We start from the raw sequence: 18,731 nt of genomic DNA on the forward strand, positions 1-18,731 counted from the left end.
CTCCTAATCAAATTCCAGTACGTACGTGAAAAGTCCAGAAAAGTAAATGTAGGAAAACTCCGGTTATCTCCTACTCGAGATGCGCGAACTCTGCGCGAGAAGAAAGTGGGGTGCTAACCGAGGCACCTGATTGGTCGACTCTCGGCGCATGCGCGTCGTTCACCTCGATAGTGGGGGTCGCTCTCTCCCAGCGACACGGAAAACCGGCAGTGTTAACATGGCCGTCCGAACGCGAGGAGTAGCCCGTCTCCTCCCACCGACGGCTTCGGTAAAATCGTTGGCGTAATTCAGGAGAAAAAAGAACACGGCCTCTCCTCGACGGAAGCCGTCAGGGCGCGAAAACATGGCGGCGAGTGGGGGTAACACGGAGGGCGTCGATTGGTCGAGGGTCGGCGCGCGCGCATCGAGTTCGCCAAGGACCGTGTAGGTAATCACGGTGCGCCGCGCATGCGCAGGTCCCGCCGCTCGGCGATGGGAGAGCGTCGCGCGTCGATGGTGGGGGGCGCTCTCTCGCGGCGGCTCGGAAAAGCGCCAGTGTCAATATGGCCGCCGAGGCAAGTGTACTTTGTGGAGTGACGCGCTCGCGGTAGTGCCTTGGGCACGGTTACTCGGCTCGCGCGGCGTCATGAACCTCGTATAAGTTCCTCGGGCCGCGCCGGGCCACTCTGGGATTCCACTCGTGCACCGATGTGCGCCCGCCTCGCCGCCAAGATGGGATCCACCATCGGGGTCTCCCCCACGGACGCCTTTTCCAAGACGCCGCAAGGTACGTTGCTAACCACCCGAGTCGATCCGCGTCCCCAGCGTGTCCGCGGGCACGCATCTAACCTAGAAACCGCGACGCCCTCGAGCCTTCTCGACGGCTTTTCGACTCTTACTGCAGCGACGACGGAAAAGTGATCAGGTTATGTAAGTCGAAAGTGCAGCGAGTCCGCGATTTTCTCCCTGAAATGTGGATAAATTCTCGCTTTGATGCCTCCTCACTTAGCCGAAGATGCTCAGCTCCTGGTGATTCCCGAAGAAGAGGGATTTCAAGCCGATTACTTGGAATGTGAGAGGAAGATCTGTGTCTTGTAACAAGAGTCATGGAGTGACACGCCGACTCACATGGGGCACTGAAAAGAAATGATTTAAATGAATGAGAATGATGGATGTGTCGGAGTTACATTGGTGCATTTGGGCGTGAAAGCCCATATATGATGTTTCCAGACTGAATCCTGGATTTATCTTCGGCTTTGCATGATGTCTTAGAAGAAATCGCCATGGCAACAAGCCTTGTTCGGTGCTTGAATTATACTAGCATGACGCGACCTTGAAGAGGCATGGTACTCGTTGCTTAGTAATGCCTGTATTACGTAAATTAATCGAGGGGATAACTGGATCCGTGCTGGAGCGATCAGGGTTAAGAAATCATGTCTCGGATGTTTTCTATGTGTGCAGCAAAGTTCATTGACCGATTCTCCTGTGCAGCACCGTGTCGGTGCACCCTTAGCATCGCAAAAAAATCCTCAGACTGCTACTGAGTGTCCATAAATGGCTACTGGACAGTGAAAGAAAACACTGGCATCCTTCCCTCGGGTGCATTCGTTTCCCCAGTTAATTGTCCCTGTACGGTGCGTAATTGATGTTCCCTATCCGTGACATAATTGTATCTCTGGCCCGAGCACTCTTGTGCAGCGCTAATTAAATTGCAGGTAATCCCTTTAAACGGCTCCCCGAGTTGGAATTTTTCATGCGGCTCCCATGGAGGGCCCGTTTTGCCCGCGCCGCTGATAAAATGGGGTTGCGAATCCAGAGAAGATAAAGGGCTAGAACGAGGCGCGCGAATTGTCCGGAAAACAGGAAAAATCGGAAAGCGGGAGCTGATTAAAAAGCGCGCACCCCAGGATAATCCCACCATTATGTGAGAGTGATTTTATTAACGTTGACTATGGCCTTTTCAGGGATGGTTCTCTTTCCGGAGCTGGGAGAGGCCGAGAAGGAGAGGAGGAGGCACAGATTGGCGACAATTCCGGGGCCATAAATCTAGAGAGAATTTGCACGCGGGTTCAGGGTCGCTTTCTCCCAAATGACGGGCCCTTCCTTTTCTCCCCGGACCCTGGAAAAGGGAAAAAGGGCCTCGACACCTGCGGGTCGGCAGATGTTGGAATGGTCAGGGTCGCCGAAAATCCCGATCCTCCTTTGGGAGGTTTCCACGAGCCGGTTTTTCCAAAGGACTTCTCGCTGCGCCTCGAAGATCCGACCGAAGACGAGCAGGACGATGAAAGGACCTACCTCCGTTTCAATTTACGAACCCTTGGAAGGATGACGGCACTTAGCGAGGATCGCTTTCGGAGAGCTTTTATAAAATGCTCCTTTTAATTGGACGGACAATTAGGCGGCCGGATCTGGCCTGGCTCGCTTAAAAAATCCGCGGGTTTATTTAACCTTTCTGAATGGAGTGCGAGAAGAATGCCACCGAAAGGAGACAACGGTGAATTAAATGCGGCGAAAATCTCGGATATTATGCCGCAAGATGCATTACGATTCCGCGCAGAGACCGAAACTACACGTAAACTCTCATATCTCGTTATCTATGGAACACGTAATGTCAAGGACGGGCTTGATTACCCGATTTGCGGAAATTACGAACGTTCTCCTTCTTCACTTAAGACCGTCCAGACCGAGATGCAAGGTTCATATTTTTAACCTGCTTATTGTCAAACGGCTCGTTCTATTATTTCGCATGGAGAACTACTGAGGAACTCGCAAAGGAGATAGCCACTAAGACGAAGGAAGCGGCAAATTAAGAAGGAAAAAAATGTGGAGCACAAAGCCGCCCGATAAGGCGGCCGAGCGAAAGTGAAACCGAAGCACACCGGTTCTCATTTGTGCCAATCAATAATGGAGACTTGGAATAAATTCGTATATCTCGTTATCCAGGAGCAAGTAACATAAAAGCCCAAAAAGGCTACGCGGATTACAGAGATTTCCACTATTCTCTTTTATTTTTTTATTTTTCCCCAAATTCATTTCGGGGTGAACGAATCTCACCGGTGCAGCCACATTTTTTTTTTCGTCTTATTGTACTTATTTTTAGATCCCCTGATTGGGAAATGTGGACGAGCGAGGAGACCTCCATTAAGCCGATAAGAGCCATGAATTAAGGACTTAAAAAATATAGACTACAATGCCGAGCGATAAAACGACCGAGAGCAAAACCGAGATGCACCGGTTCTCGTTTGCGCCGATCAGGGGCGGGACTCGAAATAAATTCACGTATCTCGTGATCCAAGAGCAAGTAACGCCAAGGCAGGACCCGTTACGGGCATCCTCTTTTTTTTTTTTTTTCTCTCCCTCTATCCGCACTCGATTTGGACCAAACAAGCCGCAGAGATGCGATCCAGTATATATTATTTTTTCCTGCCTATTGTTAAGCCGGCCCGTAAAAGGCTACGCCGCAAAGTTTCGCAGGATTTAAAGCACCCTCGCTCGTAACGAGGCTTCATTTCCCCTTATCGCCTCCACCTTTAATTAGCGGCAGTAGTAATAATAATATTTAGCAATCGACATTGAAAACGCGAGGGGGTGTTCTTGGAGTGAGAGGGAAAGCGTCTCGATCAATAATTAATGAACCCTGGTAATGAGGTTTTTTTTATGGAAACATGTTCAAGATCTGACCCGATACGGTGAAATAATTTTTCAAGATAATTTCTGTTCTTTCTTTATCTTTTTAATTCCTTACTGCGGAAGTGGTCAAGGTCGAAAGCTCTAAATTTACTACTTAAACTACCTTAACTGACCAAACTCATTTTCCGATAAGCGCTGGGGGGTGATAACAGTAATTTACCGAGCGCCAAACGATACCGTATCGACCGTCTCTGATAAATACCTCAAAACATGTACCTAATTATGTAAACACGTACCGCTGATAAACAATTTACCTAGAAAATTCGAAATTTACAGTTACACCCGACCGAAAGTGGTCAATTATAATTTTCCAAAGAGAACTCGAGGACATGGCGACAATTAGCTGCGTCAAGGCTTGACCCGAAATTGTTAAATAATTCCAGTAAATAATTACGTTAGAACAACGAGGCTACTTTGCGTGGAAATATCGAAATGAATTATTTTCACAATTTTTCGTGGCTTGATATCTTAAGTCTGGCGTGTTATAATTATGAAAAAAAAAATAATATAAAATTGTATCACTTTGCTTGGCTTGCAGACGTGAAAACAACGCAGGGGGACGAAGAGAAGGCCAACACAGAGGTGGACAAGTCCTCCGCGGTGAATTTATTTCCCTGGATCCCCGAATTCAAGGAAATGTGCCGTGGCTCGTTGGCTCAGCGAAGTATGACCTCCCTTGTACAGCTCATGAAGCATTACTCGAGGTAAACAAACTTATTCGACGTCCGCTTTCCTACTTTCCTCGTGCTCGCCGTTTCTCTCTCTTTCTCCCTCTACTCTCTAGCTTTGAATCTTCTCTCTTTTGGGCCCTCCACCGCATTCCACCAGTAACAGTTGTCTGAGCACTGGTCAGCAGAACAGTGAAACGATTATTGGATCATTCGGTGTCTCGACGTTACATAAAAATTACGTCCCGAGGCGACCACGAGTCGGGGTGCAAGTGCAAGATGCATGTGCACGGAAGATCCTTGGTGCCCTGTCGAGATAAACACTGTCAATTAATTCCTCGCGGCTACCTTACGGATTTACGATGTCTAACAATGGTCGACTCGCGGCATCGCGTTGTCATTGTTGCCCAGTAACAATCGAAATTAATTGTCTCGCCTATTGCCCGCGGAGAACACTTTATGCATGCCCGCGCGTGAGATCCGAATTCTCCGGGAAATTTCTTTCCCTCTGGAAAGATGTACCGAGATATTGGATTTTACTACAAGTAATTAGAATTGTACCGAGTGCTTGTAACGTAGAGAGTTGGACGTTTACGTTGTGTCTCGCCTGATTTCCTCGGCGAATTTAATTCCCCGAGGGAACCGTACTCGTTAATTATTCTCTTGGCTGGAACACTTTGCAGGACACTTATCGTCGATAATCGATTACTCGTACTCGCCGGAGTACCGTTGCATGCAAGTGAGATCCGAATCCTTGGGAGAATCTAGCACGGGAGGACGATCACACGAGAAATAACTTTTTCTTTTTGGTTTTTTTTTCTTTCATTTTTCTTTACTTTTCTTTTCTTCTTATGTCATTCTTGTCATTACAATTGTACACGGGGTGCTTGGTAGACAGTTGGCGGTTCGCGGTTCTCTCGTCTAATTTTCATGGCGAACCAAGTGTACATAGGAAATCCTTGGTACACCGTCGGTACACACCGTTAATTAATCCATTGACCCGAGGCCACTTGGAGAGGCATAATGCCCCGTCGTGTTTCGTGTAATGCGAGGGAGCTTGTACTCACGCGCTTCCTTAATTCCATTTCAGGAAGGTGAGCCCGAGCGTAGGCGAGTGCTCGACCAAGCCGATAAGAGCGGCCAAATTGAAGGAGTCCATTAGCGAGAGTTTACTTTTCTTCCTCTACTACTACCGAGAACTACCCGAGGTGAGTAGCAACGATGATCCTGCGCGGAAAGAGCAGATTTTATTTATAAACAATTTTTTTTTTTTTTTTTCGTCGAGAGAGAATGTATTTCATTAAGTCGTTGTATGGAGGAGGGGAGGACTTTTCACTGACTTTCCCCATTCTCGTTCCAGGTGTGCCAGCGCGACGTTTATTTGGATGTCATGTCTGATCTGCTGGCGATGTTTATGGACATGGAGCTCAAGGCCTCCAGGAGGGGCAAGGAGCACCACGGCAAGATCTCGGCGAGACTCGCCTCGTGCCTCTACATTTACCTCGGTAATGCCCCGACCTTAAACCCTCGCCTATGATAATTGCGAGTCGCGGGAGAAGTACGGTAATCCGTCTGGAAAATTGTTAAGCTTGCGTTTAAACTCCCTTCCCTCCCGCGAGAGTCGCGTTTCCAGGACCTGATGTTTGCCCGGGATGATCGGGAGCACTTAGATGGGACGTTATCTTATTCTCTTCCCTTTTTATAAGTATCGCATCGGGTCGAAGAGGATCGCAATACCTAGTCGCGAAGCTCTAGCCGTATTTAATTTCCCCACCGGTTGCTGACCCTCTTCAATGTTTTGCAGAACATTCCACGGAGCATTTACTCGATACGCTTATAAAGATCCGCTTCATGAGCCGCAGTTACCAGCACATCCTGGACCCGCTAATTGAGTAAGTGTCGCTCCTTATTGGACCCAGACTTGAGATTGTCTCCTGCAGTTAAAAAGTAATGAGATGCGCTTTTCAAAGTTCCCTTTCTCCGTACATTTTATTATTTTTCTTTATTCCTTAAATTATCCTGCTCCGTCTGGTGCTAGACGCGGCGGGGCAGGATCAAAGAAGCTGGATGTAAAATTTAGAGCGAAATTAAGAGTCCTTTCTCCCCTTTCAGGAAGATTCTCAAAAGCGTACCTGCTCATCCGAATTCGGACGTGATGTACATACGCTACCTCCTGGTGTACCGACTCTGGAAGAAGGTGAACAACGACGTTACGAGGAAGAACCTCATCAACGCGGCGGCCATCTCCTCCCTGGGTGAACCGCCGCCGGTCCTTCCGTCGTTTCTAACGAAATACGTACTACCGAAAGTGCCAAATACCGAGGAGAACTCCACCAGGTTCTACCTCCTACACAAGTTCGACGTGGAGGAGTCCTGCAGGCTGTTCGTGAGGTTCTGCGCGAACGGCGGGGAGGACCCCGAGGGACAGGGTGACAAGGACGTGAGCTTTATCCTGCAGGGAACCGAGGCAAGTGGCTTACTCAAGGTAAGAGAGCTGCCACGCTTGTCCGTTGACTTACCGACGTGTTCGTATCTATTTATTTGTTCATCCACTAATCCATTACAGTTCTTAGCGACGCTTCGCGCAGATTTTCAGCCCAGCTTCGTCCGTGACCTCGCTCCCCAGAGCCGCACCTAAATATCCTTGAAGGCTGCCCGAATTCCCTGCGATACGATGACTCGAGGTCCTGGAGCCTACCGAGTAGCCGAAAATCCCAAGGACGCCTTAATTAATGGACATCAGTCTCGCGACCCAGCACTCCAACGAGACCAGGGTGGATTAATTAACGGTGGACCTGGTGGTCGGCTACTCGAGCTTCGGGATCCCCAGGACTTGTCGCCGAAGACTTCGTGTACGGCCTGGTCCTTGTTTAACCGGATCGCTCGTATTTCTTTGCAGACGGCGTCTAGCTGCCAAGATACTCTAAATATTGGAAGTGACTTCGACACGACCGCATCGAATAGTTGTAGGGCGTCGTCGTTAGGCGCGTCGACGGTCGCAGTTTCGGTGAATGAGTCGTCTTCGGGGGGTCCGGTCGGCGCGAAGGGTCGTTCGGTCGACGGGCCCCCGACGAAGCCAGTTCCCACGGGCAAGACCTCGAAGAGGCCCAGACCCCGGAGGAACGGCGACATAGTGTACATAGACTTGACGGCCGACGAGACGGTCGAGAAAGTGATTAAAAATCCGCGGCACAAACGACTGGCCTGGTTAAAGGAGACGAAGAAGGCGGTCATGTTAGCCAGGAAGAAGGAGAAGAGGAAACCGGAGAGCTCGGAGGGTCTGGAGAACGCGACGACCGCGAGCAATCGTCTAGAAGAGGCTACCAGCTCTCGGTTCAACCTCGGCAAGGAAGATTCAACCTCGAAGAGCGAAGCCTGCCTCACCTCGGACTCGGGCGTCGAGGTCGACAAAGTCGAGTCCTTGGACTCCGACACCACGACTGCGGATAGTTTGGGATCCACGAGCGATGAAACGCTACCTAAGGTCGCGCAGGACCCCGCAGACCTCTCCTCGAGGCTAAGCGGCAGCGTCCTGGGGACGACGGAATCCTCCCGGAAGACGCGGGAAAACTCCCTGAGTGCTCTCAATGACATCATGAAGTACTACGACAGTGACAGCGCCGTGGACGCGAGCAGCGACGAATACGGGGATAGGATGAGGAAGACGAAGAGGTGCAACGGAGCCATCTCGAGCGACGTCGGACCTGGAAGAGAAGAAACCCCGGACAGGCACCTGGAAGACAAAAAACATGCGAACCCGAAGAGCGAAGAGGTATCGATACAATCGTACAAACTGAATGCTCGACTGGAGGGAACCGGTGATAAGTCTGATGACGGAGCAAGGATCAGATTAAATGGGACTATCGGGGGCGAAATTAGATCCTGCGAGGAGGTTCCTGGTCAGCTGGCGTGTCGCGTACTTCGTCTGCAAACCGTGGACAAGACGAGGGAGGAGGTGTTGAAACGATCATCCAAACCCAATACCCGTCCACAGGTAGCTGAGAATAAATCCTGGAAGGACGAAGTCAGCTGGAAGTCGCCGAGAAACGCCACCCAGTCGCAATCGGACGGGATGTCCTGCCAGGAGGACCTCGCCAAATCCAAGTACAACGGTGGCGCGCAGGTGGAAGATTGCAAGCCTCGAAAAGACGCGTCCAAGCAGGTGCCGAAAAACGGCACCCTGCTCCAGGTGGCCGACATCACCAGTGCCGGGCCCAAGAGTCCTGGTGGCGTCTCGGAGACGCTTCCCGATACCACCGATAACACCGTTATCGGTTCCGAGACGTCCTGCGAGGTGGACGCGAAAATCACCGGCGACCTTCCGAGTCTATCGAGCAGCGTTCCTCTGGAGAGGGACCATCCCAGGATGTTGGAGAAGACCTTGGTCTCGGACCTCGGGCATGCTTCCTGCTTCGACAGGGGAACTCTGCTCGACGGAGAGATCGCAGTGGCCTCGGAGGTGGTCGTGTCCGAGTCCAAGGTGGAGGATGCCGTCAACTTCCCGGTGGACGGTCCGGAGAGATCAAAGAGGGTCACGCCGAGTCCGGTGGTCTCACTCAAGGTGGAGAACGAGCAGAATGCGATCAACGGGCATAAACTGGGACAAAATGAGAGACGGACTGACTCGACCGACGCGTCCTTCGCGGAGAGACGACCGGAGCCTGGCTCGAGGTCGTCTTCCGGCGAGGTTGCGGTTCAAGGATGCGGTCCACCCAGGTCTGGAGACAGACAAGACCGACGGTCGCACGTCGTGGATCACCAGAAAAGCGCTCTCGTCGCCAGTGGCCCCTGCTCTGGCAGTAACAAGGACTTCAAGGAGGAGAGGACTGGCGAGACGCGGAACCTCTACGCGATCCAGGAGTCCGACTTTCAGGACATCGACGGGCTGACTCTCCTGGCGTGCGTGTCCCAGAGGGTTTCGCACTTGAAGTCAAAAAGTCGGTGCACCTCGAGCAGCGACCTGGTCAAGGAGAAGGCCACCGCGAAGGAGCCGTCCCCGGGTCGCAGCACCGACGACGAGACCGACACGAACGATTCCTCGAACACGGTGGTGCGTCTCTGCAAGGACCCCTCCACGGACATCATCAACAGGATCGTCGGGATCTACCCCGAAAAGGCCCTCGACAAGGTCACGCAACAGGTGGAGGTGACATCGACCGAGGCCGTGGACCCGGACAGCACGCAAAATCATTCTGGCAATCCGGTCCCCCCGGTCTTGGAGGCGTCTTCGAGGTCGGAGAACGATGTCGTCGCCATGGAGGGCGGTAACCACTTCATCTGGGAGAACGCCAACGTGATCTTGAACGGCGAGACGGTGATGCTGTGCCGAAAGTCACCGAATAGCAAGCTCTATATCATCAACAAGGCCGTGGAGAACGGCAGGGCGAGCTGCAACGAGGAGAAGGTCGGGAAGACGCGCAGTGGCGACCGGGACAAGAAGCACAGGCTGGAAAATTGGCCGAAGCGCCCGGAGCCCTCGGAGATGTCGGGCTACCCTAGCCTGGGTCGGGATGTAGCCTTTAATAACTCCATCAAGGTCGAGCCGCAAGAGGAGGCCGCGGAGAGCTGGCACGTCGATGGGAAGTTCACCAGGTGCAAGAGTAAATTCAAGGTCGACGTCAGGCTGGAACACGAGGCGCAGCCGAAGCCGGTGGGGTACGTCGAGGCATCTCACCTGGTCCCGGGCGCGGGGAAGGCAATGCCTTTGGTGGAGAAGCGCCTGATCAGGCGGCAGGACATCAAGCAGGAGTTCCCAGGATGCCAGGCCGACCTGGGTGGTAGGTCGACCTCGAGTCTCGGGGTGCAAACCTGCGGAGCTCTGCACCAGCTCCCTCGAGACCTGGTGGAGCCTCAGCGCCCTGGTTTGCACGTGGGTTCCTCGTCGATGGGTCCCATCTACGGGGCCTATCCTGGAGCTACCGAGCTCTACGTACCCTGTCGCGCAGATCTGGCCTGCGGCTTGCAGGTGACTCCTGGGAGCCCTTGTACCAGGGGCCACTGCACCAACCCGGACTGCACCTACGACCTGGTGGCCCATTGCAGGCAGTACATGCAGTCACCCCCCGAGTCTAGGACCACGTACATAGAGGGGACTCCGTACTTCCTGGCGGGTCCCCCGGACTCCATCGCCCCCGTCCAGGAGTACGAAAGGACCGAGACGACCAACGCCATCGCCAGAATGTACGAGGACGAGCTCCTCCGCGGCATCCAGCACGGTCTCATGGACGAGGTCCCGGTCAAGACCGAGGTGGAGTACCGGAAACTCGTCGACGAGAAGCTCCCCCTTAAGAAGAGGATCAAGGCCCACCAGATCGTGTCCGGCGGGTGTGACGTTAATGCCAGTAACTACCCGAGCACGCCGATGATCTCGATCGCTGTCCTGGAACAGGGGCCGGTGGTCGAGGACGTCGGCGAGGCTTCGAAGACCGGCCTCGAGGCCAAGGAGAACGACGACCCCCCTTTGAGGGTCCTTCGACGCTACTCGGCGTCGGAGATGATCCGCAGGGACTACAGGAAAGGTCACCCGGCGAACGGTCGACACGATTTCCCAGACGACGAGAGGCCCACGAAGAACGGCCAGGTGAACGGCCAGGTGAACGGCCAGGTGAACGGTCAGGTGAACGGCCAGGTGAACGGTCAAGCGAACGGTCAGGTGAACGGGCAACCTGGGACCACCGAGTGCCAACGAATCTTCAAGACCCCCGCCCAGAGGAAGGAACTAACCGTAGACGGAACCTCGTCCCTGAAGAGGATCGCCCCCGCGCCCGTTCTCCAGAGCAAGGCTCGCCCTGACCCCACCTCGCAGCTGCCCCTGCCCCCGAAGAAGCGCAAGGTCTACACCGAGGACAAGCAGACCAGAAGATCGAGGCGAATCATTCCCAGGGTCATGTACAACTACCCCGAGGAAATTGAAAGGGACTCGTGGAGCAGAAGGAGGAGGCGGAGGAGGACCTGCCGATGATCCGCGGCCATCGTCCCCGGGTCGCTCGCCTCCATCTGGACCCTGGGCGCGTCCTGCACCCCGAGTCGAGCGTGACCTGGACCTCTCCTGGAGGCTGCAACCGTCTTCGAGATCTCTGCCTGTAATTATTCAGACCCGGAAGTGGGCATCGCCTGGACCTCTCCCGGAGTCTGCGACCGTCTTCGAGATCTTCGTCGATACCTGTATATAGACATAGAAGATCGAGGAAGATCCGAGAAGCTCGCTCCACATTGAAGAGCTCTTCTCCAGGGACTCTTTAGCTGTGGATCTTCCGGAAGATCCCGCTTTAGTGTCCAGCTCTCCACCGGAAGACTGCCTAGAAGATGATTATATTGAGATTTATTGTCTTCGCCGATATTATTGATATTATTACTGATACTATTATTAGTTGTAGCGACGTTTTATCGATACTATGGGCAACGTTTGTCTCGTGGCCAGGTCGGAATGGACTGGCTCTGGTGGGCCCTCTGGATGAGCTCCGTCTCTCCCTACCTCTGACTTTTTTCTCTCTTTCTCTCTCTCCTGGTTTTTAGCACGCGCTAGCTTCTATTTCTCTCCTCCGACTTTCGGCATGCTCCGTGCACATGGGTACAAATTATAATTAATAATTATCAAAGGGTTGACGAGGCCCCCCATAGCTCCGTTATGGAGCCCCATTGCCCCTGATAGAGCCACCCCAACTTATCTCTTGGGACGCTCGGAGAGAGACTTTTTTTACGGTGATTAGCATACCGTGTATCATATTCGTAAATTTTGCACAGAGATGCATCTCGCGAGTAAAGCCTCGATAGCTGCATCGATCCTGAGGTAAGGACTAGTCGAATTTTCGATTTAACCCGATGTGAAATACGGTTTTTTATACCCTAGTCAACGGGACGAGAGCTCCCCGATACTTCCGTACTTTCTTACATTATTTAATTATACAAGTTAGGTATACATTTTTTTTTTTTTATTCATTCTCAGAGTCAATAGCCTCTGCGGGCGGGATTCCTGCAGAGCGCGAGTAGATTAAGATAGTTTACAGTTCCTGAGGATCTCATATTAAAAGGTACTCCCATTTTGGAGTTTTGTACAGAGCATATATATTTAAAAAAAAAATTTATTTATTTATGTAGTTTTATGCATAAAACATGTTAACGAAGTCCCAGGAACTTCGGTTGGGATTTCCTTCTACCAACGGTGTGTCATTTACCCATTTCTTTATCGGTTCTTCTAGATCTATATCTTGGTCCGATACGTGACATACTGGTAATCGCAAGTCCACCTGTTGGGCGTGAGAAAGTCATGCGTGGATGACCGAGAAGGAATCAGCGACGTGGCAGCAACATCAGCAATGAAGTACCGAGCCATCTCCTTTAGGATGTGAAAGGCAACATTCTCGTAGGTAAGTCGACATTAGTTACCTCTAACACGGTGTATATGCGGTGTAAACCACAAGTAGTCCTGAATTACACACACGGAACCAGGTGGTAACTTAACTGGGTTACAAGCTCGCTTTCATTCTGTTCGCAGATTCCGAAGAATCATCCGTTTAACCTCGAGGAGCGTCCTTACTAGCTCGAGCAAACAATGCCAATAAATCTGCCAAATAGAACCGAAATAGTCATACAGAGTTAGAATTAAATTAGGAAAGGGATGTGGCCAGAGTGTGGTATAGTTTTTTCTCCATTTACACGGCGACGCGTTATGGCGGTTCCCACGCGTTGGGTGAAGTCGACGCTAGCGCCGCCCGCGGCGGAAAGTCTCGCTAGCGAGCGGCAAAATTCGTAACGAGATATTAGCGGATGAGAGATTTGTTAAAGGACTTATTCGAGTCGTTGATAGTGGGCGAAAGGTTATCGAGAGTACCCAGCTCGCCGCGGACATGTAAACGTGCCGGATAAACAGTCATGCGACGTGTAATCACCGTTACAAATTGTTTGATATTGACTTTTCGTTTCAACATAACTAGCAACCCCTGACAAGTTTCTGCGAAAATTTCATGTTTCATGGGTGAGAGTTTTAATTACGTGGTTATTCACCGCGAGTGAAATGGAAAGGAGATTTTAATTTAGTTCGTGTAACGAAATAATGAGGAGGCAAAATTATAAGCGAGGAAATTGGGTGTCTAATTGCAATGCGCACGTTGATATGTATAATTATAATTAAGTAGCAAGTAATAGCGGGTGACGCGGTTTTCCTACTTAATGGATTTTTCTTGTTTTTGTTTAAACAGAGAGTTTATATGCACGTTTGCACGCGTACGCACGAGCTGAGTAAATTCGGGCGCAAATTTGTGCGTGATCGATTGCTGGGGGGGATTGGGTTTTCAGGGGGTTTTCTTCACTTTGTGCTTTTTCCTCGTCGATGTTAGGGAGTTAGAGGAGGTTGGCGAAACTTTTTAATGAAATTGTTAAGGACTAGGCAAGGCAGGGCCGAGATTTTATCGGTACTATCCCAGGGCCGGCCATTGAACGATTTCGTCAAGAGGATGGAACGTCTTCGGCGTCTCGGAAGAAGAAGACGAAGAACGGGTCCACTCGTGGGCCTTACATGCTTATAATCTTTTAACAGTTTTCCCTAGACACCCACACACCGCGTCCTGGGGATACCTGGAGAGTTTTCGCGCTGTAAATACGAAGGGATACCGCCGAGTACTCCGCCGGGACGAAATCGTTCTCAGGACGTGTCTTCGAGATGAAAAGAAATATGGAAAACGAAGACGAAAGGGATGACAATTTAGTACACATTTTATACGCCGTTTAATACGCGCGACGCAGCGAAACGACAAATGCGGACTCGAGATCCGATGCGTACTTTACACCCTATTTATCACGAACGGATATATTTAATTCCCCCGCGACATCGTAAGATTCAAGAAAAATTCCGCAATAACTTTCCTTTGATCTTGTTCTTACTCTCTACGTATAATTATAGTTGCAGTCCGATCGCATTCAAAGAAAAGCTCTGCTTAACATGCGCCGCCCTCGCCAATTCGATATACATACTTGTATAGGGTTCGTTACAGAATACATTACTTTGAGTATGTTACAAGAAAATTTCCCTCGTCTGGGATATAAAGTAGCGTGCCCGCGCCAATTCGGATTCCTCGGTGAATGGATGTCTTCCTGGCAGTCCGGTCGAATGCAAGAAACCTGCCTTTGTAAAAAAAAAAAAAAGAAGATTCAGAGTCCAACCCTGTACATAGTAATCAAAAGTCCAGCCGCGAATTGTAATGGAAACACGGATGATTAACCTAGGGGGTAAAATATGCATCGGGGGTCCACGTATCGCTGGGTCGCGATTCTTCCAAGTACAGAAACCTCGTCGCGTCGAGGGATGCACTTGGCGCGAAACTCAGCCGAGCCAGTCGCGTCTTGGAAATGTCAAAACCACGTGTGGGCGTTAATCTACGCGCCACTTACACTCCACACACAACCACAAATATCGCGAATACGTAATTAAGTATATATAAATATATACATATATATACGAATATATAAATATATATTATAAAAGAGAAGAGCAGTTTTATATACGAACTGTTGTTAATTAGGGTAACGCGCGTCGGCGGGCAATTGTCCCCTAAGGATCGTCGGAATGTATTTTGACTCGTTATCGCACCGATCGAGCAATTTCCGTCGTTCCTATTTTTAATTATTTTTTTATTTTTAATTTTTATATTTCCAACGGGGACGCCTCGTATCCGAGGCGGGAAAAACAAAGTGCCCGAGAGAATGAACTTAAGGCTGTCGAGGAGACCTGCGTTCCTCGCAAACCCAGGATGAATTTTCGCCGGCATAACGGGAGATGGATTCTTTTATTCCGTTTTCTTTTTTCATTTAATTTTTTTTTCCCCCTCCCCGACGTTTTTCGCTAAAACGGAAGAACGGCAAAGCGACCCGGGGAGAGGAGAGCATAGTCGCTCCCTCTGCATGTCGGTCTTTCTTTAGTTGGTTTTATTTTGTATTCTTTATTTTTCATTACCGTTCATTTTCCCTCTTCTCGCTCCATTTTCTTTTATTTTTTGTTTCACCTTAAATCGCCATCGTGCCGCGTTAGCACTTGATTGCCATATCCCCGATATACCTGATCTCGAATCTGTGATGGTTAGCTATGCGGTAGCTAATGCTTTTGTTGTACAAAAAGGTGTCGTACCTTGCTAAATACTCTGTTGACGAGCTTGATCTGCCGTTGCCAAATACGTTAATACGTCTCTCCCCCTCGTCACCTTTAACGGGCACTTTTCATCTCCGCTTTGTGAACGGCGCTTGGAACGAATCTTCTATATCGGCATCTATTTTATATTTTTTCTCCTCGTTAACTTTAATTCATAGGAAAAAAAAATCTACCGACAAAACGAGCGCCCTCGGGTTTAACCAGCGATTACATATTCCAGTATACGGTGAATTATTCGAAAGGCTTGCGTACCGGAAAATCCGCCTTAAATAATCAAGCAACACCGGGGGATGTTCGAGCGACCCCGAATTGAATATTAACAACCCCTTTAAGTCCTAATTTTAATAGTTAATAGTCGCTGCAACATTAATGCGCACCTCAGAGGTGAGGATTTCCCAGTTGTCAAAGATCTCGGATCGGAATTAATTAAGAAATGATAGTTATAAATTTACTTTCAATGTCGGACCAGGCACCGTTCACAGAACAGCGACGCGAATCCCAGAATGTGTTCCAAGCTCGTTTCCCGAAGCATAGGTACTCTCGCACTTTGCGAAACAGGAGGCAAAAAGCAATTGTCACTAGCTCTTCTCCTTTTCTCTCTTTCTCCGGCCCCTTCCTGTAATTTATTTACGTTAATTATCCAATGTGAAGTCTGATACGTCTAGTTTGTTAGCGCTCGTCGTAGTCGGGCCGCCCGTAGGGGCGAAAACGCGCGTACGGCTACCTCGGTAACCCGAATTTACGAATGGACTATAATAATTGTAGCTGGACTCGCGATAGTCGCTGGTTTCCCTTCCCCTTTGCTTGGACTCGACGATTTCCTTCGCACCTTGGACAATTCATTAAGCAAAACATGGAAAAGAAACAATTCGAAGAGGACGCGTCACTTACGCCTTACCTGGCGGTGAACCGCGTCCTTTTAATTTCTCGCTTATTTTCGAGATCAATCGAAGGTATTGCTTCTAATATTTATACCTAAGTACTTCAATTATAATGTGTCATTAATGTTACGTAGAAAATTGCAATCGGTAATGGGAATTTCGTGAAATAATCAAGTTATTGCGCTTCCACTTACGCCTGCAGGAAATCCAAGATGGCGGCCGGTCGTAGTCTTACACTTTTGTTAGATATTTACTCTTTTACTTAGCTGCGAGTAGAGATAGAGGGGAAAAGAAAATGCAAGCAATGGTGGAGGGAAACCTAGCGCAGTGTTCACCGATGAAAGTCTGACGCCTTAGAGAGTAATGAGTTTCCTTAGATTAGCGGCGAGATGGTGAGATGCCTCTTTTGCGTTGAGACATTTAGTTGTTAATTTAGCCTTTATTTCCTAGTTTTCTTTCGTTTGTAATTCCTCTCCGGTTGCGGGCGCAAGGAGGCTAGGCAAGCCTCGGCGATGCGGATTGTCGCGTTATCGGCGAATTAATTCCACTGTTAATGAGAATAACTACCATTGCGACGGGTGGAAAGGCGATCGTGTGTTAAATTTACTCGTAATGGTTGTTATTGCCCTTTGATTGGATTATTAATAACGAGAGTGGCACTTTCGGACCGAAGGACATTTCTGCGGTGTCAGAAAATTTTTAATATTGTAAAATTCAAGCCCTGCCCGTTTTACTCCTCTCGAAGGAAGGTAGAAGTTAATTCCATCTTGAGAGGAACCTTGAGAAGCGATTCAAGAACGACCAACACCCTGCGCTAGAGTGACGGCGGTCGGTACCGCTCGACCTGTGATCTGCGAAAGCGATTTTCCGCTTAACGCCTCGCGATGGAAGAAAATGCCTCCTGAGAAAGTTATCGACTATAATCTGTCGAGGAAAGTTTATCCGAAGCATTTTTTCACGTCGCGCGTCGTTACCGCGGAAAATCCCGATTTGCAGCTAGGTGTACGAGACACGGTCCCGGTTTATCTTGCGCGAAATTAATTGCCTCTCGAGTTGGTCACTCTGGAAGAATTGTTGAAATTAATTCTCCATTCGTTCCCCGAATACTTGTCAATTGACGCGTGCTGCGGTTTTCATCTTAATACATAATTACATAGATATCTGTATACCGAATCATGGGAGGACCGGTCGTGACGGCCGCCTTTCCCGTGTAATAGCGATTTTCCGCTTTAACGCCACGCAGTGGGGCAAATCGTCCTGTATAAAAGTTCCTACCAACGTTACGGGGAACAACTTTCATTCGACCCATTTCTCCGTACGGTGCGTCGTTATCGGAGAAAATTGCAATTACCCTCGAGGCGCGCAGAAAGTCGTCACGACCTCCCTCAGGGTTGCCCCAATGTAACCACTTCATCGTTACTCGAAATTAATTCCGTCATTACTTTGTGATTATCGCGAAAAGACTGTGAAATTGATCTTCAATGCGTTGCCGACATAGTCTGCCGAATAATTTTATTATACCTATGTTTACGTATACGAATGATCCGTCTGGTATATTATTTTAAGTTCGCCGAGGCGAAGAGACTAATTTCACTCCCGTTGTTTCCTTTCTTCTCTTTCGGCTGTTCTATATAGATATATAATTTTTTTTATCTAGTACTTAGCGGTAAGCGGTAATAATTAGTCAAGGGAATCTCGAGTCTGCCAGTTTGGTGATCTGTCGGGCCGACGTTCATAATTAATTTAATATAATTACAGGTCCGTCGCGACGTGTGCATATATTATTAAAAATACTTTCATGTATAAATCTTCCCGCGATTGCTTGTACATTTCACCGTATCAGAGAGGCATCCGTGATCTATTGTATTATACGTGGCTTTCGTTCGATAACGTCGTTTCTCGTAGGTGCGTTCAAAGGGGCAGAATCGTCGAGAGATTTCTTCGATTCTGTCCCCCTTTTCGGTCCCTTGGCTTTGTACATAGACACGCCTCTCCCGTAAGCGTTTAACACCTGTACATTAACGATGCGACGATCGTTATTTTTATATAACCCTCCCTAGACCCAGAGTACTTTTTAGGATAAAATTTACCCGACATTGTATATTCTATTTATTAGACGGATCGACGATTGTTCGAGAAATAAATGTTAAATCCCATAACCTGTAGGCAGACTTAATTCAACTTCTTATCTCTCTTTATTTTTATGTTCCAGGAGTATGACCAGAATTAAGAGTTCTCATAGATGGGTATCGATGGCGCGATCGCTCGTAAGAAATTTTAATAAGAAAAGGGAAAAACGGAATCTCTATTATTCGAGATGCAACTTACACGCTATCTTCTATTTAACGGGATCGCACGTTACCGATACTGATA

General features: G+C 49.3%; 1 protein-coding gene across 2 annotated transcripts; it reads left to right on the forward strand.

Annotated features, from left to right (window-relative positions):
- Window positions 1–527: 527 nt before the first annotated feature.
- On the forward strand, window positions 528–18,675 carry LOC105699142. Of its 2 annotated transcripts, none has more exons than XM_012423910.1 (8): window positions 528–766; window positions 4,208–4,373; window positions 5,428–5,545; window positions 5,698–5,842; window positions 6,142–6,229; window positions 6,450–6,822; window positions 7,237–12,703; window positions 12,832–18,675. In XM_012423910.1, exons 1-7 carry the CDS (start codon window positions 688–690, stop codon window positions 11,296–11,298), a joined length of 5,031 nt encoding a protein of 1,676 aa, XP_012279333.1. In that variant the 5' UTR covers window positions 528–687; the 3' UTR covers window positions 11,299–12,703; window positions 12,832–18,675. The 2 variants fall into 2 exon arrangements, with proteins under 2 accessions (XP_012279333.1, XP_012279334.1); XM_012423911.1 differs by lacking the exon at window positions 12,832–18,675 and having other exon boundaries at window positions 7,237–12,126; window positions 12,536–12,612.
- Window positions 18,676–18,731: the final 56 nt, after the last annotated feature.

Source organism: Orussus abietinus, unplaced genomic scaffold, assembly GCF_000612105.2.
Source record: "Orussus abietinus isolate OABI.00-Male unplaced genomic scaffold, Oabi_2.0 scaffold3, whole genome shotgun sequence".
Taxonomy (NCBI): Eukaryota; Metazoa; Arthropoda; class Insecta; order Hymenoptera; family Orussidae; genus Orussus; species Orussus abietinus.